The following is a 24,886-nucleotide window of genomic DNA, read 5'->3' as shown; positions in this document are numbered from 1 at the left end:
CCGTAAACGCTAGCTTTATAACCTCTACAATTGTCTCCACAAATGTTCGTGGAGAATGCGACTCAAAAGAGCGTCGTAAAAACTAAATTCAAGTGCCCGCTGTACGGCTAATTAATCCGCGCGGAATGGCCGCTCTCCCCCGCACAACGCTAGTTTATGCCACTCTTAAGTGATGACGTAAAGTTTTTCGATACGACCCACGCTATTGGATTTCAAATAAACTCACTACAATCTTCGTCGAAACTCTCATCTCTACGAAAACCTATCTTTGTCCCTTTATAATATTGAATGTGAAGTTTCATATTTTCCCTTGACTAGAAAACTTTGTGGTCGCACCAGAAATCGCCTGTTTCTTATTGAATCTTTTTGGGGTAAAACTAAGTCAATTGAGAAACTCATTTTGTTCGTGCAGTTTCGATAAGTTCCATGTAGAGAACCATGAGACTTATAGGTCCTTTGTGTTGCTTATTTTCTCACACCATGCGTGCCTTCCTTTTTTATATTTTATTGATACGAAACAAATTGTATTAGATTACAGTCAGGAAAAATGTAACCACATTAACAAATTACAATTACAGGAAGTCATTACTCTGTTTTGTAATCATGTATGAATAAGTAAAATCCATGTTATGCAGGTTTAATCCATTAGTTTGATTCATACTTGACCCCAAAATATTTGGCTGGCTACATAATGCTCGTTCTCATTCAGATTATTGGGTCAAAGTCGCACCATGGACTGGCGCACATCCAGCATCCATGAAGGTCACTTTGGAATTTTGCGTAACCTTTAAATATTTGGTTTCCCATGCTCAAGTTGGCCAGTTACCAAACCAAAAAGAAATGTTGACAGTTCAACTGTTAAGTCAAGGCCATGTGAAAGTAGCGGGTCACTGGGACAATGGTTTAAACCGCTTTTATTGATATAATTAACTGTTTTGTGGTCCAAAACTTGAATTTCATTAATAAATAATTTGATTTGAGTATCAAATGTTGATGCTATTGACATCGTTTTAGATATCTGTGGGTGTAGTTGCTGTTCCTTTGCAAATTGTTTAACTTAATATTGGCATTAATCTCGCGTAATTTGCGTTTGTCGTGTGTGACAATTTAATCAGTGTACATGTGAGCAATTTTCCGTGGAGCTAAGTGTAATTGGCACAGGTGCCGTAGCCTGTCGCCGTGAGGTGTCACCGTTCCAATTTCCTGAACACCCTGTTCCCCCTACGACTGTTATTGGATTTTTTTGCAATATCCCTCATTGCGTTCCGACTCCGAGGCGAATGCGAGTGTACTCGAATTACTTGCGAACACGCACTTGTGAACGCTACGACGCTTTTTGATTCACCTCCTTGTATAATATGATACCCTAGTAGTCTGGCCGACAGCTCTCGTCTTACAAATGGATAAATCTGTAGCAACCCAAGTTTTGTGATATTCCTTTGTGGTTTAGACAGACGGTAATGCGGGATTTAACGAGCTGCGATCAATCTTCTGTTTGAACTAAATACGGGATATTGGTTCTCACAGAAATAATAGATAGATTATTAGTTTTATTATAGTTTCTTTTTCTGAAGAATTCTTTTATCGAGGTGGCTTTACAAAAGTTATGACGTAGGTAAAAGTTTTGTACATTTTTTTCTTTTAATAATTTATATATATATATATTTTATCTATATCAATAGTAATATATAAAACTAAAAAGTTTGTTTGTTTGGACCCGCCAGTTCAAATTAAATACATATTTTGTTTTTGGTTGGATAGTTTATTTATTGTGGAAGGTTATAAGGCAATAAAATCTAACTCTACAATCAATAGGAGCGGAATAGCGGGAAACCACGACGGAATAGCTAGTCTTAATATAATATTTAAACTTAACTAATTATCAAGGTGTTTATATTATTATTGATTTTGGGTACGTATCGGATGGTCCTTAAAACATTATTAATACGCTTGATATTTAAGTTTAGTGTCCCTAAAAAACTGTATACTAACACATCCTTTGTTTTTGAGGTCACCGCACCCTGTACATTCACGAATATTAGATGAAGATTATCATTTATGTAGATACGTTTTATAGAAAAGTACGAAGAAACTCCTTCGCGTCCAGATGATCCGACTCCAGTTCGTAATAAAAGCTAAATATTTAATGTACAGCCAGTGTTTATATCGTCTCAATTGTCGGAAGGGATTTCCATAAAAGCTTTATTTCGTCCCTTATCTTTATCCTTTTTGTATCGACGTCAGTGATAGCAAGTGCCTCGTAAATCTTAATGACCAAGGATCGTAAGATTGCTCACTCGTGTAAACTGTTTAGATAGCTTTGTTTCTATGATAATTTTTCGACTCGCTCATTAAATACAATCTTGTTCGTTCAAGAGGATGTTCACATAATTTCCTTTGCCATACTCTGTGGTTAATTTAAAAATGTTAGCTGTCAAAAGTGACAGTTCGATGACATTGTTGTTTATGGAATGTTGCTTTTTGATTGAATGCAGAAATGTGGCTAGTGGAGTGCATGATTCTAATTGCAATTTGCAATGCACTAATAAATGTGCATTAATTATGTTTAATCCGATGCATTGTTGTGTTCTATAGCTTTATAATTACTGTTGTTACGACATCACTGGCTATAACCGGGCACAGTTTAATTAATATGCATGGAATCATTAAACGTTAAACTGAGTTTTAGAAAGCACGTCACAGCAATAAACATTTATTAATGAATATTATTCGATACTAGGAACTCGTTTTATTGTCTGTTTTCTCTAACATTGAAAATTGTGTCAATTATCGCCTTCCTAGAGATTTGTAAAAAAGAGCAAAGAATTTTCCTTTAATTAACGAATTGTTTTGTATGTTTACGTTTACCAGAAAACAAGACTGACAAGGTTTCTGTTATTTCTTTTCGCAAAGAAATGTCGCCTTTATTTTGTCGACTGGCAAGGGCAGAAATTGCGTGAGGTACTTGTGTTTTACGAATCGAATGCTGTCACAAAGTACCTTTAATATCGTTGGTTCCATCCTAGCCCAGAAGATAAGTAGGATATAGCAAATTTTCAATTTTCAAAAAAAAAATATGGCCATACAGATTCTCAATTAGTGCCCTGTGGAATGCAACTGACAAAATGCCTAAGTAACACAGCTTTGTATGCCTATCCGCTCTACCTACTCTTCAAGCAACAACAATGATTGTTGTATCACGTACATCATCAATATAACATTACCGAGGGATGTAAACATAAACCTACATCTTAATTAAGCATTTCCGCTAGATTAGTGGCGTATTGCATCATTATTCATTCGCTAATTAGCTCGCTCTCTTATTGTCTATAGCTTTCATGTACGGAGATTGATTAGTGTACAATGGAGTGATGATTTGATTCATTACTGTCTGACAACCTGTACGTAATGTTCTGAATACCACGCACAGATAATATAATATATTAAGCTGCGTTCATGTGTTATCTGCATTAATTAATTTAATCTGTGATCAACGAAAAGCTTAGTGTAACGTCTATGGTATGTTTGCAAATTTAAATTAGGAACGGTATTTGATTTGTATTCTATTATCGGATTAGTTTCTATTTATAAATAAAATGGGTGTTTCTATTTATAGTCATTTATTTGTGTATGTGTGTGTGCGAATGTGATATCTAAGTAAATTACTTGTCTATTTTCAATATCTACCTAGTGTATCTAAGCGAATGATGTCATCGATGCTCCAAAACTTACCAAATAGATTTTCCTATGTTCTTTCTTATCGATATTCAGGTGGTATGGCATGTTTTACATCATTTGTGGGTTTTAAAACGGTTCTAAAGCTTTGTGTTTATGACTAGGCACCTATTTACGAATGTATGACAACTGTAACATCTTTATTTATCCTCCGAAACATGAATATGAAAGACAATAAGCATGGATTACCCTAAATAGCCACAATATTGTTTTGAATACTTAAACAGTAACATAACTAGTGAAAAATATCTTAGAAAAACAATACAAAAACTGCTATATACATTTCCAAAGCTCACAAAGGGAGTCGTTTAAAGAATAAGTATTTCTTTACAAAGAATATTCAATTTCTTAACTGTAGCTATTGCCTTTGTAAAAAAAGTTGTTTGTAGATATTCATTCAGTGCAGTTTCTCTAGCTATATTTTTATTGTTTTTGTTTTATTTATTTTACCATTTCTTTGATAGATCCTAATTTGTTCTATTGTCAATCATTACTTTTAATTGAAACATAATAATTGTTTATAAACGCGTTTTAATTGTTTTATATTCATTTATATAGTTTAGTTAAATAAAAGAAAATACAAAGCCGGCCTCAACTTGTTATTTAAGAGATTGTAAATTAGTGTTCGTGTAAATTAGTAACATTGTAACTTATTTGCAAAAATAAATATCATAATTATCATTAAATTTCTTAAAAACTAATATTATTTTCAGTCATGACAAGTTTAATTAGTTTACTTTTGACGCCCAATTTAATAAAACAACCTACTTATCTTGTCTACCAAACAAATGGCGTGTTGCTACCACCATTTAGTGTTGAATTTAGCAGTGTAGTAATTAGAATTCAGTCAGTGTCCAGAGGCTCTAGTTTAGGCTAACTAACGAGTGTCTGCGGCAGTCATTGGAAGCTGGTATTTTGAGCTTATCGTTCGGCCCTTACAAACTAGGCTCTACTAGTCGTGGCCCTCCATTATTCAACTAGGTTATCTTCCAACTCCTAAACTTACCCACACCTACAAAGACCTAACAACTAGTTTTATCCCCAACAAAAAAGTTAGGAATACTTTGTGGGAATTCCGGTAGCGGAATCTCGGCTTACCTACATGTACCGTGTACATGCAAAATTTCACTGGAGCCCACAAAGTTTTTGAATAGTTTGGAACAAATCTTTCTGCGGCCTCCATTCACTATTGGTCGCTCGGAACACGTGCGGTGGACTTTAAACATTTTACCTCTACTTTCAGTTTTATTCACGCACTAGCTTATGCCTGCGGCTTCGTCCGCGTTCCTATGAGATAAAAAGCCATAGCTTATATGCTATTCCGGACAATAATCTACCCTTGTTTCAAAATTAATCTCGATCCCTTCAGCACTTTTTGACGTGAAGACAAACAAACAAACACAGAAACTTAATAATATTAGTAGAATATGTTGCGTTTAATCCGTGATCTTCAAGACTTTCATACAAGACTACAACTAATCTTAAAAAAACCACCACAGATCACCTCATTTACTTGTGCAGCTTAAGATTTTCCTTTCACCCACCCAAGAATGTCATTAACAGAGCAAAATTAACAAATATTTAATCGAAAATTGATCGCTTGGTATTTCGACAAGCTACATACTCTTACTACATATGAAACCACAAACCACTGGAACATAACTAAGTATCGGGCGTCAGGGAAGTAAAACCTTTTCTATTAGAATTTCTCACGCGGATCGCAGGTGTGGTGCGGCGTGGTGCGGCGTGGTGCGGCGTGGTGCTAACCAATAAATAACCCGCCGTTAGCTTCCCTGATCAGTGTAATCTAACTAGACGTGATATACTTAGGTAGGAGGGGCTTAGGTACACTGCGCCGCTAGATACTCTATGGAGTTCAAGAGTACGCTGTCGAATGCTGCATGAAAGCGACAGTGGCCATGCCGTCATGCACCTAGCTCAGAATTTATCTAGATAAAGTCTGAAAGCTTTGCGCTCGACGCTCTTTTCAAAACAAGGCTTTTTGATATTTTTAAAGCAGCTTCGTTTGATGCGTTGCGTTAGAACTTGAGAAAATTACTTTGGTAAATGGTTTTCTGAAGTGGTCTCGGGTAAAGGGAGGTGTGGAGTTAATAATCTGACTAATATTATAAATGCGAATGTTTGTTTTTTCTTAATTACGTCAACCACGTAAAATGTCTGAAGGGATAGAGATAACATTTGTAAACAGGTGTAGTTTATAGGTCTGGAATAACACATAGGACACTTTATATTCCTACGAAAGGGCAAGCGAAGCCGCTAGGAAGAAGAAGAAGTTTATTTAATAACTATTTTAAGTAAAATGGGCGAATGACAGTGAAGCTAATTTTTAAAATACTCAAATTAATGTCAGCTTACAATTAAATTGGTGAAAGATCTATCCTAAGTCAAATATTTACCTTACAATCATAACTAAACACTGTATGTATACTATCTATAAATTAATATACAACTCGGTTCTATATAATCGCCAATTGGTAACACACGAGCAAGTCCACGTCAGAAGGTCGCCATTTTTGCTATTTCCCCGCTCACAATAGTTGGAACATAAAGAATCAAAGAGCCGTCCGACACAACTGTTCCCAATTATCAAAGTTGCCTCGTGTGCTCGTATCAGACCATTAATTATTTATGTTGTTCGTAATACTATGATAACGAATGCACCCCTACAGATACGGAGCCAGCATCCTTACAAACATTAACTATGTTCCGAACAATCATCAATGAAGGGTTCGCTGATTAATTCTGATATTATTTGGCTTTTGGTTATTGGCTATCGTTTTGTGGTTATGAGCAGGGCCGTAGCTACCGCAGTATCTACCGTATCAATTATACTGGGGCCCCCAAGCTACGGGGGCGTAAGCAAAAAATAAACATAACCCAATTTTTTTATTTCATTTCAAAATTAAATAAAGTCTTAAATAGTCAATTCCTTTTTTTCTCGCATAAAGCATGCGTTAAAAAATTGGCAGCCACTTTAGAAAAATTAGGACCCCAAACATGGGCTCGTCGTTATAGCATCGGTAAATCTCTCTTTAAGGCTTCAGAGACATAGTGGGAAAAGTCTTTGGATAATTTTCCGCCCTCAAAAAAGGGTTCGAATCAAAAACAATCACAGATGTAATGCAAAACTACGTGTTCAAAGGACATGATTGCTACTACTGGAACAACTAACAGTAAAAATTAAGGCACTTTTTAAGATAGGATACACAAAAATTTTAATCCAATGTCAGCACAATATGGTAGATGTGTAATACAAAGTCGTGCGAAGAAATGAATCTCGATTTTACACGTATTTCTAAAATATCTGGCGCGGTATGTGTTGGCAAGCTTACATAAAAGCGACCGATTCCATTGAGTCTCTCTACTTTAAAGGCGTTTTCTTGGCTTTACTCCGTCTTCTTTGCACTTATTATGTTTCACATAAGCTGGAATGAGATGGAGGATCCTATAAGATAGTGGAGCACAATGTTTTGGAGATCTGGACAGAATAGCGACCTCGAACGGTTATGTTACAAGGCCGAGTTATTTGGAGCTGATCCAAGCGGGGAGGCTTGTTATTCTCATTATCGGAACCTTGATTTGAATATGGTAAGAAAGGATATTCAAAACAGGAAAATCGACTCCTCAGATAAAGATTAAACGGCTCTAGATAACGCTAGTCTACTGACTGACTGATTTTATGTTAGAGTTTCTTTAACACCCACCTCATTTTACCATAAATACATTATTAATTTCCATTAGACGAAGAATAACGGAGGATATAAATTGAAAGCGATTACTTAGCTTAAAAAAGCGAGCCTTGTTTGATGCCTTCTTGTTCTTGAACATTGCGGTACTTTTATATGCATAACCTAGCAAGTACGTTAATAGAATTTTGACAAAACAACATTTTGTTAAACTCTACTTCATAAATCCCACTTTTACTAATCTAACTCTACTCTAAAGAAAATCTTACTCTGAACTAACCAAAAATGAATCCCAGCAGTTTCTACTAAGTGTCAGTAACAGTTTCTACTAAATCTAGTAGAATTGCTAGTGACTAGTGAGCCACTAGCCATTACAAATTTATCAAATATTTCTTAATCACAAACCCAGTAACACTGACAATTCTCCTGTGTCCTCTATTTCAGTAGTTTCATTCACAACTACTAACTTCACGGGGTTTTAGTTACTGGCTTTAAGATGTGTAGTCGTTATTACAAACAAGCCCATATCAACATAATTTGGGGTAACATAACAAGTATATGTATGTACATGTATGTATGTATGTATGTACAATACACTGTTACCTCGTTACACCGGCTGAAGGTTGCTGCTCTTCCGCTTTTACAACCTCACTGAAGGCTGTATACTTACTATCTTCAATTCTATGGATACTATATTATGGTATCAATTACCTTGAAAATATACAAGACAATGTCTTAAGAAAACATTATTAGTTGCTATAAGATATACACAAAATTTTGAATTTAGTTTCTTCATTCGTAAAATTAATAACTACCATTGTTAATATACGAGAGTATTTTAAGTCACAAAACAATACGAACGTAATTAAAGTTGGTATTTAGAAGAAATATTATTATATTAAGTAAGCTTTTAGCAAAATATTCAGACTCTGAAAGGTCTACAATTGCCTTCGGGAAAACAATTAGCATCGTGTACAAATTGAAAGAAATTACGCGCCGTTTCACTTGCCGCCGTAATGAACCTGCTTGTTAGCAATATTCACGTGTTCACAAAATTCATTACGTTTATATAACTCGGCCTTATAACCTACTCAGTTGCACACTTACCATGTAGTGCGTGAATGTTGTGAATGACGACTGTGATCTCATCACCTGACAACCTTATGAGCGCTTAATAAGGCTCTATTCCGAGGTACAAAGAGCTAAATTGGCTTGGCTGCAGCGTGTTTAAGTTTGCAAATAAGAAACGTAGCAGAATCGCATTTCATTGAGTAGTTGACGCCAGTTGCGTGTGGCGGACGGAGCGAGAATACTAATCTGTTAGGAGTGTGCACTAGAGGTCGCCACTCACCCCCTCTCGCTTATTGAAGGAGATCGTGTTGCCGGCTGCTGGGAAACAATAAACTGGATTTCTTAGCAGTCTGTACCGATAAATGTTTGGCTAATAACTTAGGGGTGAAATATCTGATCCTGCTTCTTACCAATTCTATCGTAACTTCGCCAGTATACAAGTATTTCTTTTCACGTTCTACGTTTTAAATCCACGAAACTATTTTAAGTTTAATAAGCTTCTCTATTTTCTTAGGAGAGATTTATTCCTCATTATTCTTTCGCTCTTCATCCAATTCTTTTTGAATACACATTTAGCACAGCGGCTGGGCGACGAGCTGCTGATTACTGATGCTTGATTTATACCTTTGTGTTTGTAAACGGACCCACGACACATGAAAACATTTTATAATGAGGCAACGTATTTATAAAAATAAAAGCTAAATGAATTCACAGCTATGTACAAATAGACATGAAGGGACATACATAATGAGTTGATAACCACTCTCTTCGAATGTAGTCACAAATCGCCGACATTGGCAAACGTTGGCGGCTCACCTGTCAAACCTAATCTAGTGTATTCAATTAACGTTCGGATTGCACGTTGACCTAGTTCACAATTGTCTCCACAATTCGGACACGCATTTGGAGTAATGTATTCCGTATTTGGTATTCGGAACGCACCTGAGATAGCATAAATGAGTCATTGATGTGTTTACGTCAGATGCTCATGATACCGTGACGAAGGCCGTTTCGCTTGTACACAGTTTTACGGAAGCTTTTCTTTGAAAGATACTCACTCAACAATCGAAGAAATGAAATACAATTTACACCAAGTAGTCAAAATACTGATTTAATAAACAATTTTCCTTAGTTTACAGCTGTCGCGATTTAAGCCTCTATAATAACGGCTATGAGTTCCTCTAGAATTATTTAAACTCCAAATTAAAATACTTGAACATAATAAGTACGAGTTCAGAATTTTCTTGTCGAAATGGCGCCTCAGCTCAGTCGGACGGTGTCCCAAATTGTTTCGCAGAATAAATAAACCTCCCTTATCTTTTCGTTTTTATTCATGTTTATATCTTTTTATTTTGACTTAACAATGTAAGCGTGCTCTGCAATATGTCAACGCGAGGCTTTGTTTTATGGCTGTTTCGTCTCATGTTTTTATTTTCGTGAATAATTTTATGATCCATTTTCATTTTAACACTTTCCGCGGTAAGGTGTCGGCTTGAATTTCATACTTAAAGGGAATAACTATTTATCTTTAGGTAATGGGTACTTATATTAAAGATTGTATGATTCAATCGTTTGTTATTTTCACTTAAAAAATATCTCCATTTAACAACCAACGTAACAGACATTATTAACACATTAAACGCCGTGTTCAACAGTTTTCTATTGGCAGTCAAAGATTTAAGTATATTCCTTGTTCAGTCTAAAAGTCGTTGTTATTACAAGAGTCGCTCTCAAGATCCACTTCCACAAAAATCGAATTTGTAAATTTACCTAAAAAAAATACAACCACATCTCTAGACACATGTATCTTCGAAGAATAGGTAATGGCAGACGCAATGCAACTGATATTCTCTACTTTATTCAACTGTCAATCAATCAAATATGTAGTGAACAAAGCATAATTATTTGTAAGTTATTAGTGTAAATGTTAATAAGTTTATTCACATTAATACTATTATAAAAACTATCATACATGTACCTAAATCCTCAAAGTGAACCCGTAAAATTCCCCGCGGTACGTGTTACTAATTCAGCCTAACTCGACTTGTTACCGTAGCTAAGCAAGTTGACGTGTATATTTACCCCTTGTACCGGAAACTTTAATCAGAAAGGAACAGTTAATTAATAATAACAAACTGGTTTATTTTGGCTTAACAGAGTTACCTAACTCACGTTCATTTTACCCACAATTACTGTTTTCTACTTAACTAGTTACTAGTAACCCATAACGATAAAGTTTACGTTACGTTAGCCAGGTACCTTCCTAAGTATTTTTCCAAGCGTTTTGTTTTTCAAGTTGACCTGGTTCAGCGAATAGACTTAAGATTCATCTTGTTTTGTTTCTACAGAAATCGGGAATAAAGAACTGAATGTTTCAATGTTGGATTTTCCACTTGTAGTACAGAATTTTAAGTACTTTGTGTTATATAAGGTTTTTTTAAGGGAGGGAATATCATCCGATGACTTCTCTCGCCTTGGGTGAGGCGAGAGGGAGTGTCAGACTCTTACTGACTAAAAATACCCCGTTTCTAATCCTGCTTTTCGAGCCGGAGCCCCGGTAAAACCGCTAGGCAGTTCGCAGCTCCGAGGGTGGCACTTGGCAATGTAAATTAACTTCAATATGTCGTGGATAAATTTATGTTTTCTTCTTGGAGGAATTTAGCTGTAAGTACAAAGAAGGATGATTTTCAGCATCTGTTCTTATCTAAGCAGTAGGTACGAATAAACCAACCAGCAAAACTTACTAATAACGTATCCTTTCTAAGAACCAACCTCGTTTATCTCCTAAAAATCCCGGGTGGCATACGGAGGTATAATTACTAGCAAACAAGAATCTGTCCAATACATCAGCTACAGAACAGTTCGTCGAATAAATGCATTCAAAATTACGATAAATGCCGAACGTATCAGCCGTGGATGACACAATGACATGCCATGTGTGGAAGTGCACATACGAGTAGCGAGTAGCGAGTACCCGGTACAATGTAACATGTGCTCAGCACGAGTACGTACGCAGGATTGCGTTAGCGAGGATACTGCGAGTGCCGAGCATTCATCTCGATGAATGACACTTGATTACCTGCCTCTACTCACCCTGCAACGGAATGCCAGTTCAATACTGTTTCAATCGAACCCCCGTCCGATAGGTACTTACCTAACATACTCAAAACTCTGAATAGACTAGATAAGCACCAATAAAATGAATGTGGTCTCCTAAATCGCATTTATTAATTAAAATTCCAAGATTTGTCCTAAGCCCGCACTCAGAATGCGGGATTTCGTAGGCTTTACTGTTAAAACAGTATGTGTACAAAATCTTTTGTTAAGCTCAAGTGATTGCTTTCGTTCTGTTTTATCTTGAAGTAAGAAAGGTTCTGGAAAGACATGTTTTACAAACAAAAATAGACACGTAAAGGGAAAGGAGAAGTGTAGCGATATTCGGAGGACACGATGAATAAACAACAGATGTTTATGTCACTCTCCCCGAAGGGACCAGCACTGCATGGGCCGAATTTATAAATAATCAATCCCACTACGAGTATGCTTTACTTTGTACGGCTGTGAGAGGACACGGGTTTATTTCAAGGGGTAGGACTACGACACTTCTTTAACGAACTGCCTGGAAAATGTTCCACTAATGTATGTATTTATGCACCCATTGTTTCCGCTGAATAATATTAATAGCACAATGCTAGAAACATTCGCTACCAACTGGCCATGCCTGCTTATTTAACAAAATATTACAATTTCTAGTTTTCACATCGTATTTTGCAACGTTAGCTAGCCGGCGGCCAATTAAAATGATTCGCTTATTCAATGTTCCTATATTTTCATTGTTGGGAGAAGATAATAATTATGAAAAAGTTCCAAAAACATGTTTTAGTCGTAAGTAGGTAACCTACCTTAAATACTTGTTTGTACTTTTAAGTGAGTTTAACCTTCAAACCTTTCTATACCTTTATAGTATTACTAACGTTGTTTTGATCTACATAATACAATAGCACCTACACACTAAAGTTTTAAGCACTTACTTTAAACTTAATTATATGATATATGAAGGGCCTGAAATTCTCAGAATGTTGATTACAAATGGGCTGAGGTATTTAGGCTACTACTAATTTGCAAAATAAATATTTAATTTCAGTATCTAATCTACATAGACATGAAAAGGTTAGCGGGAGTTTTTCGGCTGAAAGTTACTGTAGAGTCAGATTAATTAGAGGGATCCACTTGAAATACAGTTTTAATAAAACAGCTGTACGTCGGTCTGACGGTCAAACTCGGAACTTTAATTGGATTAAGCGCAGTACGAGCGGTTAATAAAAAGCAATGCACCGACCATTCGGCGGCGAGAGCTTGGCGGGTCTTGAACATTTTGCAGATACCCATTGAATCGCGAACGTAGTGCTACACACCCATAGAGCCGGACTAACTGGTGACAAACTGCTACATTTAGAATTTTAGATCGATGCCCTTTATGTTGTCGCGTATTCTATGCGTACGGATAATCCGTGTCACGTATTATACGAATTGAAATTGTTTAAAGAAAATTTATATACAAGCGAAAGAGGTATGTAAGATTCCTAGCAATGGGCGGTCCATTGTCTCTGCCAATCTCCATAGGAGGCAGGCGTGAAGTTATGTATGTATGTAAAGGATATTTGAATGTTTTCAGAATAAGTATTTTAAGTTAAGTAAGTTCCCCAAATTGGTGTTTAGACGTGTAGTGGGTGTCTTCTCACAGTAACGATAATTTTCGCAATTGCATGCTATAAGTCTCATCTCACTCAATCAATAATGTATTATTTCTAAGAATTCAAAAACAAAAATCTAATAAAAATATTTATCGTCTCCAAAATCGAATCCTTAAAATAGCAGATACACTCACACTCGACAAGTTCAAAGCAATCCTTACATGTAATAGGTTCCTATGTCTACATTTTTTTCGGAATATCTGTAATACCCTTTCAGGTCGTTGGTAAAAGTATTAGAAACACGTTGAACGCGATTACTTCGCTTATCTACCATACCGCAGAGGATTCCGTGATCCCTGTAGGAATGCGCCACTCGCTAGCTAACTACCGAATTCGAATAGCGATTCGGAAAATTTCAAACTCGATGCTCGATTCTAGAAACGCGATGTAAGTTGCTGATACCTATTCGATTATCATTCCTGTCTCTGTGTCAGTTCTTTCCTTGTATCTAATTCTGTAGTAATATCTATAAAATGGATATTGTATCGTCTGAGTGTTATTTCGGAATGTTCTAAAGTTTGCTATGTATTGTTTGAAAGAGGTATGTAAGATTCGTAGCAATTGGCGTTCCATTGTCTCTGCCTGCCATGGGAGACAGGCGTGAGGTTATGTACATATGTATGTTACTATATAGCTCGAAGCCTCTGCTTTAAAGAGCAGGAATTATGTATATTAAAATGGTTTTATCTGCAGATATTTATTAGCTTTGAAGCTGTTTAGGGACAGATAGAAAATCAAATATAGCTTATAGTACGCTTATTAAATTGACGCTCTATCTCTACTAATAGATGCATCACATACGATGCTCCCTGCCTATTATACCTCACAATGGTCCAACGTGGCCCTTGTATTTCAATTACTGGCCAACAGATGGCGTTGTTTAATTGACAACATGATGCTAATTACGTGTTGGCAGCACCACGTGTGATAGGTTAACGATCACCACAGTAGTACGTGGGCAGCAGCACTGGGTTGTTTACCCAGCCTCCCATTGTCAGTTTAATCACCTCTCTCCTTAATGGAAATGATGGCGACTATAACAATAATAAGTGATTCTGAAGCCTACACAAATGTTTTCATGACACGTCCATTTTAGTTGGGGTTAATAACATGAGTTAGACAATGTATGTATTATGATTTTGTGTACTTAGCATTTAAGTTTATAAGTATTTATTTTTAGCCGTGATCGTCCCACTGCAGGGCAAAGGCCTCTCTACCCTCCTTCCATTCCTCCTATAACTAAAAACCCATACGCCAGCGCAGGGAACAACGGGCGTTAACCACCTTATTCTCCCTTCTAAACTCTCCCAATTCTCCTACATATCTATCCTCTTAAAACATTGATACAGACATAACTCTTTTCTTTCTTCAATCCATTTTGCTGTGGAATGTCTACTAATCATCTACTAATCACGTATGGAGTGTACGTGATAAGTAGATGATTAGATCGTTATAGATTTCTAGCGTGTAATATAAAGTGAGATAACTTCAGTGAGAGCACTGTATTCCTTACAAAAACGCGATACACGTTTGTAAACAATATCAAAGACTTTACATAATATACACTAATATTTTCTTAATACACCTACTGCTTATACAGAAAGCAGGTAATAAACTATGAGCTGAAAGCTAAACCTAAAGGAAATACACGGAAAGGAAACAGGCACTGATAAGATAAGAACTAGACAATACTTCACATACGAGGGTGCATCGAGCTGCCGGCTCTTGAAGCAATAACTCAGACGGAGGCATATTATTGTTTTATAGTCCTGTAAGCTCCTAGTACGAGTACATGCAAAAAACATTTTCCCCTTTGGTTACGGTACTTCTACATATTTATTATAATTATTAACACGTAAAATGCCATAGGGGTTAGTAGCAACCAGTGATCGAAAGTTCACATTGGTAGTCAAAGAAATCATGGTCCATAGCTTATTGATTCTTCTTTTAAAATGAATCCATAAAACATTGCCATTGAATTTTAACACCAACATTTTTATTCATAGTGCGTGATATAGTATGTTGTTATTGCAAATGGAACTGATAGGCTTTTTATGTGTCAAAAAGTGTATAAAAGAAAATAAACAAATGTATTTATTTTTCTTTTATATATTTTTTTACACATAAAATGCATGTATTTTAAGTTCATCTTCAACTAACCCTTTGGGGAATACTGGTGTTTTATGTGTAATAAGTTAAATACTAACTAGAATACATATTAATTACTTAACATATGCATCCACAAAGCTAAAACAGACCATATTTCATACAGAGCAACTTATCCCAACCAAACAGATTAAGTTTCCTAAACTTGTAACGAAGTAATCACGGCGGACGTGTAATAAATTAGAGGTTCACCATTATTACAAGTTACAACATAATTTTCATACTTATTCGAGGATTGAATAAAATTAATATAAAGTACGGTATTCATAAACGCTGGCCGTAATTCAATTAGTCATAAATTCGGTCGCATTTCATCGTTAATTCTATATTACTTACTTTGTATTTTATGGAGGTTTATACGATCGATAAACGCGAAGATTCTGTGTTTATTAAAGGTTTTTTTACTGATTATTACCTACCTAAAATTCCATCCAGCCCAGCAATATGTCTAAAATAGAAACAAAATCTAATGCATTCCACAATCCTTTGAAAACTTCATAAATAACATTTCCTTCGATAAAATACTCGTTGAAAAGCCTACGGATGTTAAGATAAGCTTCAATAAGTTTCCGGAACATATTCAAAACCAGTGCTTCAGAGTTTCGCCTCGGCGGCGTGTTCTTTCTATCGGCAAGTACTGCATCTAATGGAAAATCCATTTATGTGGTCCGCAGCTACCCGGGTGCGCTGCCGGTACCCTAATAAGATCTCTTATACCGCTCACCAAGGCAACAGAGTACTAACCTACCATATATACAGACCAACCAATAAACTGAACTGTTCTCCCCACAGTACATCAAATGCTTCGTGTATTCCTTTGCAAAACCATATTTACTTAATTTACGTTCGAAGAAATATTTACTTCTTTTCTTTTTATTAGATTTAGATTTATTCAAATCATTCCGAGACAGAATCACCAGACCGATAAATTCACAAATGAATTTGACATTAAAAATAAATTTTCTTTTAGAAGTTTTTGAGAGTGATCTCCGTGTCAGTGAACGTTGAAGTAAGACGTACGGTCCGCAATCGATAGCCCCTAATATTTTTAGAGAAGCCAAAAATGAAAGTCATGTCTCATTATGACGAATACATTTTTGGATTTAATCAACATTCAGACGTATCTATTTATGTACGCGTAATGAAGATAAAGTGGAACTCTTTTACTGAGAACGAGTAACAAAAGACTTCATCAAGATAACAATATCAGTCTTTATAAAAACATAACTCAAAGAAAGGCACGTTTCCGAAACGGAGAAGACCGCGGTCAAAGAATCACTCTACATATTTTGAGTTGTAAACAATCAAAGTGAAAAATGACAGCAATATAATGTTCGACAACAAACGGTTTTACAACAAAGGCGCGCTACAAAGTCATCGGCCGCTAGATCAACCCTTTGATATCTGATGCGGACGCATTTTTCATCTGTTCATGACAAACCGGAGATATGAGGGCCGCAACCTGTATTAATCACTGGCACTAATCTGAAATAGACCATGGTGGAATGCCGACGCAAAATCCGATTTTCCATTAAACCTTTCTTGGACTGAGCGGAGCTAATAAGCATTCAAGCGGCCTTCATTAAGCCGCGCCAGAGGGAGAACCTATTGATTTTATTCAGCTCTAATAAAGGTAATTCTCCGCAAAACGACGTTCAGCCAGGTCTCAAAAGAAGCTTAAATATAGTACTCTTTGTCGAGGCGGAGAGCAGCCACCTTAGATGTAGTTTTACGTTACAGTCTTTGCAGCTTACACAGGTGTAACGTTGGTCAATTATTTACACTAAATATTGAAGTTACTTAAATAAAGGTTATGTGAAACTTTATTTTGCTTTAATACCTATATATTGGTAAAACAAATCTGTACGTATGTAAAATGAACTGTAACGTGTTGTGCTTGTATTATACGCTTTACACTGTTTATTCCCGTGTAAAATAAATGTGAGTGCGAAGCGTGTCGCTGTGGTAAAAAAGATTTACCCTGAATGGTTGTCGTTTTTGGTAAAAACTGCAAATAAACACTTTATTCTTCTGTGAATATGTCGAACAAAAATGCAATGATGTAAATTCGATTAAACCGTTATATGATTATTATCTATATAAATATGTATTGATATCATAATAAATAGGATCTGTTCGTAATAAATGTTTGAAGAAAGTCATCTAAAATAACGTTCAAGTCGAGTCGTAATTACTAGAGTATAAAGAAGGACGAATTACAGACGGGTGCCGTAATCAAACCCGTCATTCGGGTTGACGCTCCGTCAATAGGAGAAGTTCTAATACAATATCACTTCGCCCTCGTATCTTAACTATGCCGACTGGTAGGTATCCGACATGACAATAGCTCAATGATATAAAAGATAAGAGAAAGTTAATATGTAACGTTTGATTGCTACACGACGTCTCACAACTTTGAATACAATGCTTCAAACGAACTTGAGTATCATATCTTAAATCACGATTCAAACTTCTGGTAACTTGATTAAAAGATTGAATGGCTCGTTGAAATAAAACATTTTCATTTCAAAAGAAATGTGCCTATTTAAATTTGCCTTCAAAAATGTCATTGAAAGAGATTCATCGTTTGTAAGCCCGGAGTGACCCTGTCCTCTTTCTAAAGAATGTTTACGTCCCCGAAATCGGAAAGTGCGAAGAAAAGATCCTTCAATGGAACTAGACGACTGGGAATTAAACAAATTCAAACTCTATTTACATCCAAGATCCGTCTTATTGGCTCCATTGAGATCCAGCAGTATGCACAGACTGCCAATTTGTAGAAACTTTAAAAAAATGTTCAACCGGAGTTGTAAAGAAATTCCTCTTTTTTCTCGTCTGCGAATTGTTTCTGTGACTTCATTCGGAAACAAAGGACTTGGGAATTAGGTAAGTTGTACATAGTTGAGCGAAGTTCGGCCATAGTGTATTACAGCGTTTGGCAGTCAGGAATGGAGGAGTCACGTCCCCGCGCGCTGGCGCCACCTAGCGTGCACGTCCCACGCTCATCGGCAAATGGCGCGAAAAATTATACACTTTGCATTCACTACGAGGCCAGCATACGAGTGCATTACATTTGCCAATATTTTTAGACAACTTTCATATTATTTAAATAATATGGTACACCTACTTTCTATAGCTAGTTTTCTTTGGTACTTTCGTGGTGGAAATCGCTTTTGCCTTCACTTTTAGACGATCTTAAAGTTACATTGGTACCTATTAGGTATCTAACTACATGCATTTCTATTCAAACTGTCTAAATGTTCGGATCCAACGTGCACAAAATGTAAATAGAACTGAGCATAACACTAGAACCAGATATAAACTAGAGTCTTTCATCGAATTAACTTTAAATATTCAGAACTTTGCGTAATGAGAATAGAACAACAGGATAAACTTATTAAACCACAGTAACATATGCATTTAGCTAGCAGCACACAGCACACAGTTCCAATAAATCCCCAGCCCGTTCCGATTCGGTCGGCGGGCGCTAATCTAAGCTAACTTGCGAATCCTAGACGCGTGTAAATCCTTGGAAACTCCCAGGAGAAGTTGGCTCAGGAAATATATTGCACTTGATTTTCCAATTACGTCGGCGTTGAGACTCATATTTCCGTCTACTACAGTGATAAATTGCAGCATAAAATATTAGACATTAATCTCACTAAATTGTACACGTCTCGAAATTTAATTTCTGTTGTATTAGAGGCACTTATTGTATTAAGTTAGGTTTGGTTTCGGTATCTAATCTAATTACAATGTTCAATAAATAATCTTGGCTTTTCTGAAACCACATAGGTCTGGCTTTTTTACTCCGCAAATAAAATAAACAACGTATAAAATTGAACGAAAATTTAATTAATTTCGACTTAAAGTAATTTATTAGACCAATTTATTTATAGATGGAAATTTACATTTTTACATTAATACTTTCGCTTCCATTAAAAAGCCGTCAATCATTATGATTTATCAGGAGTCTATCACTCCGAAAATTTTTAATTAAAATTCCCACGGAGCCTTTTGTTTTAACAATAATATAATTTCGTGTAAATGTTCCCTGTACCGTGACGTAGGCGTATATATAGAAGTATGTACATAGGTATATAGGTACTTGCCAATCGACTGAATTCTAAATGACATGGGTGACTCGCCACGATTTCTTTGTTATCTATCTATTAGACCCTATTTACCCTCAACCCTGAGACAACTTATAGTTTTTTTTAAATTTACTACCAAAATGTTTATTAAAATGTGTTCTTCTGCTTGTTCCAGGGTTGTCACTGTCACCGTTCGTGCGGTACTGGCAACCGGCGGCGTACGCGCATGTGGGCGGCCATCGGCTCCGGCGCGCCGCACTGCCGCCGCCCGAGCCCCCGCCACCACCTTTGCGACTCTCCTTCCACGCTCACAACAGGTAAGAGAAAGAATTCATTGTGAAACTACGCTTGCGGAAACCTCTTATATCCAATCCCTAAAGCCGGCAGCGCAATTGTAACTCCTCAGGTGTTAAGGGCGTCCATAGGCTGCGCTTCAATTGCTTATCATCAAGTAATCCGTCTGCTCGTTTGCCACCATATTCCATACAAAATGAAAAACTTTTTAATTTGATGTGACTGAAGAGAAATATTTATACTTTTTTTAAGAGACAAGCCTGCTGAATTTTCTGAAAAAATCCTGCCACGATGCTACACAATTACTTGTACTACTTTCTATGCATTATTTGCATTTATTGGCAACTAGCTTCTATCAGTGGCTTTCTCGTAGGCCCGCGTTCTCGTATAGTAGTAAGTATAATCAATACCCTATCTGTATAACTCATCAAAATCCGTTCTGTACGAGTAGTTTAAGCGTGATTGACGGAAAACATGCTAACAGCCAAACAAACATACTTTAACATTCATAATATTAGTGTGATTTATGTCAGATTTCATACAATGTTCTTCTCTACTTCTTTTTAATTTTTATTTAGGTATATACTTATGTAAAATATATAACTAAATAAAAATAGGTCTAATATAGACCACAACACGTATCTAGATAGTACTCTAGAACAACTATAACTATAGGCCATTCTAAAATATTTTGCGTGCAATAGATAGAAGTGCGGAACTGGAAAAGTAAAGCGTAACAAATTGTACATCACGATAACGATTTAACCAACGGAGTAGGTATGTGACTAGGCAGGTTGACTAATGACTCATGTCATGACGGCCAGGCTAAGTGATTTCTTTCGCGTTATCGATTACTCCTTCTGATTGTATCGTTAAAATCAACAAAAAGCTTTTCAATTTGGCATAGGAGTCTTGAAGACAGTTTCTTAAGTAATAACTCAACTAAATTAACTAATAATCACGGTTTAACCACGAGTATTAATGTAGAAAAGCTCTCACGATGAAGTGTCCTTCTGTGACTCGAAAGTAGTAGAGGTGTTCTCGATTAATGTCACGTTAAGTGAGTAAACCATGATTTTTAGTTAATTTAATATGTAAAACAACTTAACTGTCATACTCAGAGCCATTTAATGATTACTTAAACTATTCCTAGGTACAGATTTTGTTCCGAAAAAGTTACTAAAGTAAGGACTGGTTTAAGTAACTGTTAAATGACTGTGAGTACCTACGACAGTTAATGGTATTGGTTATACCTGTAACATCATACTATAGGCTTTAATTAACTCGAAAAGGGCAGAGGTGAAGTTAGTTTCACTTTTTTATTTGTTGTTAGTCCCGTATTACTAACGAGCTTTCAAGCACAATATTTATTTTCGTACTACTTGTTAGTGAAAGAATCCCAATAATATTTATTTAATTAATTTATATTGGCATGAAGTTAATTAAAGCAATAATTATTAACGACTCGGTATAGACGAGCAGCCCACACACACGTAATATTAAGAAAATTATTTCTAAGTATATTGCCATCTTGCCAATTAACTACTTATTTATAGTTTCAATATCAATTTATATTTACATTTTTTTGATAAAAACCTTCATAAAAATACATGCCTAAGTATGTACTTAGAAAACTTGAAATAGCTCGCTAAAGAAAAATTTCGTAGCTTTTGTAGTGAGATAAAAAATATAAGCTCAAGTTTACGAAAGTTTAAGAGTTTGGCACTCGCCATACTGCGCCTAATTTCGTACCTACGTTAAAAATTACCGAAGTCCTGGATCCTACAGCTCAACTTAAAACTTTTAGCTTATAATAAGTAGGTTAGTGCCTAATTTGTTTCACTTGAACAAATGTACACGACTGTGTAGGTGTGTGTTTATAGAATATTCAGATAACATAGAGGCTGCCTAGTAATGCTGTGATTCTGTGATGTGTTGAAGACAATAACAAATATTCTATGGCCTTAGATCAGAATAAAAAACTATGTGACCGTTTCCACCGATACTAAGCTATGCGAGAAAGATGCACAGCTCGAATTTTCGATGCATCGATAGTAGGGAAGCCATTCATAGCACACATCCATAGCACGCAATTTTCCATATAAAAAATATAACTTAGCTGAGTCCGTTTCCACCAGTGCTAAGCTATGTGTACCAATGACTATGAATAGTGGAAGCCAAACGCATCCACAGCAACGTAGTATAGCACATCTCTTGTTGGAAAGCAGCCTTATACTGATACTTTTTAATCCCAAAATTCAATCAGAAATATATCAATTCGCAGTTTTATGCAATCGTTCGACAGCAGCAGTGGAATTTAATTTCAGATACCTGCGATTTACCATTACAATTCATCCCAAACCAATAACCAATATCCCACGCAAAAAAAAGTAAAATTATTCACGCGGCAACTGTAACTAGTATACACCAACACATCGGCACAACTATCGCTACACAATATCCCTGTGTGGGTATTCCGTAGTAATGTGCATAAAAACGTTTGACCATTACGCACACATTGGTATATATTATAAATTTTGTGTCGGTATATGTATTTTTATAATTTAATAGATGGGTAAGGTTAAAAATATTTACAATTGATGATATGATTCAACATTTTCACTGAACTAGACGTAGTGCTCGTAGACGAGTGGTTTAACGAGCTTGCTCTAATCGTCTCCCTCTACGCCGATGTGGGTTCGAAACCAGCAAAACGTATTTTTTAGATGAATTTTATTTCGTTGTTTGTCTTTTTTAAGTTTATTTTTGTTTTCTGTATAATAAAATCAGACTATAAAAGAAGCATTTAAGTCGGTAAATAAAACGATATCTATTTTATTACATATAATTTATTTTTATAGAAATAAAGTATAAATATTGGATATAAATCAAATAAAAAATGTTATTAATTGTTTTCATAGACAATTTTTTATTTATTAATGATTATTACAAAAAAAATATATTATTAAATAATAATTTTTATTATTAATTAAATAATAATAAATTAAATTTTAATATGGTTTATTACTTATTATTAAACAATAAGAAACATTATATATATTTTTTTTTAATATTAAAATTTAAAATTAAAAAAAGTATTAAAAAATAAAATTATTATAAAAATTTAATTAAAACATTGTTTTCCAAATTTCCGCTTCACAGTAAATATTGTTATTTCTTGAAATTAGCAAATTTTTGTTATTAGAATTCTCCATTTTGTGTTTTAAGGCTGTTGCTATAAGATTCAATATCGAGTGGGCAATATGTTAGCAAAAATGTGACGATTAATACAAATAAGTTTTTAACATTATAACATTTCGAATCATACTCTAAGTTGGTTAAGGATGAGCGTAAATATAATGTTTCAAATTAGTTGAACAGCAGTTACATAAGTTATTAAAAATGAGAAGTGAAGTGAATTAACATGTTGAATAGAAAGAAATTATGACAATTTCTAACCGCATAACAATAACATCACTTCACCGTATTTTCTAGACTGCATTTTAATATTATTTTAAAAATATAAACATTGTAGTTAATTTGGACTATATATAATTTGGCTGATGGCTCAGTAACTGATTATCGAAAAATAAATCGATATAACTCAGCGTTAACGCAAAAAAAATATTCAATACAAATAAATTTAAACTTTATGCTGCTAGCATGAAATTAATTATTTACATCGTTAAATATAACCACATTATTAGCCCTATCAAAATTTATAAAACTTCTGGCAAAATTTTATCGCTGTTCCTGGTGCATTGTGGGCAGTAATATCTTTTTGGGTGGCTTCCTGCACCTTAAACCAGAATGCAGGTGCCTCCTTATTGTTTGCGTGAAAACATCGAGTGCCGTTGCTGCAGTGCGCGTTGAAAAAGGAATCAGCCTTATGCCTGGCTATGATGTCGTAGTGCCGGGCTAACGAATTTGCCTTCGGCTTCGGCCCAGCTTGGCAATTTTCAATATCACCAGTCTCCGCATATCTGCGCACCCATAACTGCACGGACTTACACTATTAAACAAAAATATATTATTTAAAATACCATGAAAATCTATAAAGTTACTTATCAATAGGAATAAAATATAACTACAAGTAGCTTTAGTTGTAAACACAATAATTATACAATATTTTATAATCAACATATATATAGGTTTACACAGTAATAAAATGCTACTAAAATCCTTTAAGCTACAACAGGATTAATAATAAATTATTTATAAGGATATTTAAGAAAATATTATTATTAGTATCCTATTAATATAAATTAAAATAGATTAAGTTTTAAATTTATTAAACAATAATTATTTATTCTTAATAATAAATTCATCAATAATAATAAAAAAGTATTCATTATTCAAATATTAATATTCATAAATTTTTTAATGTTATTATTATTTGTATTTTATAAAACAAAAAATAATAACATTATTTTATTATATTTAAAAATATAATTTTAGAGAACTTAAAATAAAATTATTAATTCAATCAATTACCCAGAATATCAACATAATAATTATCTTATTTACTCACCGATATCGTTAAGCGCCTTTCTATTTCACTAAAGAAAAGATCTATCTTTTGTTCGTGCAAAATAATTACTTCTGCCTTTTTCAAATTTGTGAAGTGTTGAGATATGTTGAGCTTTACACACGAATTATGTAGCAATAAACTATGAAAATGAAATGCTCATAAATTGACAACTAAGAATATAATTTTATTTTGTAAGTTGGGTGATCTGGAAAACATTTAAAGAATTGACGGTAGTTACTTTATAAACGGGCTAAATAAAATGACCCGAGAGTTGCGTGGTCGCCACAAACATTACAAATTTAATACTCAAGTATCGAATCATTAGAAATTTAGAATTAGATGTTGTTTAAAAATATTTGATAAACACTACAAAAAGAACTAGTTATTGCTGGGTTCGATCCTGCGACACCTTGCCTGATAACTCAAAGCGTTAACCATTACGCCAAACGTGCAATTAATAAATGTTACGAAATATTGTAATGGATTCAATAACATAAATATACGACGAGAAGATTCCTTTAGATATATTTGTAT

The 24,886-nt window shown here is 35.0% G+C and overlaps 1 protein-coding gene across 2 annotated transcripts in view; it reads left to right on the top strand.

Moving 5' to 3' along the window:
* The window catches only part of LOC118268493 (uncharacterized), a 129,438-nt gene that overhangs the window by 76,955 nt on the left and 27,597 nt on the right, over window positions 1-24,886 (top strand). For both annotated transcript variants that reach the window (XM_050706540.1, XM_035583015.2), the window contains exon 2: window positions 19,703-19,844. In XM_050706540.1, the coding sequence (XP_050562497.1) occupies window positions 19,703-19,844 (142 nt within the window). The remainder of the gene's footprint in view (window positions 1-19,702; window positions 19,845-24,886) is intronic.

The sequence above is a fragment of the Spodoptera frugiperda genome, chromosome 29, assembly GCF_023101765.2.
Source record: "Spodoptera frugiperda isolate SF20-4 chromosome 29, AGI-APGP_CSIRO_Sfru_2.0, whole genome shotgun sequence".
NCBI lineage: Eukaryota > Metazoa > Arthropoda > Insecta > Lepidoptera > Noctuidae > Spodoptera > Spodoptera frugiperda.
This window is presented reverse-complemented; position numbering and strand designations above follow the sequence as displayed.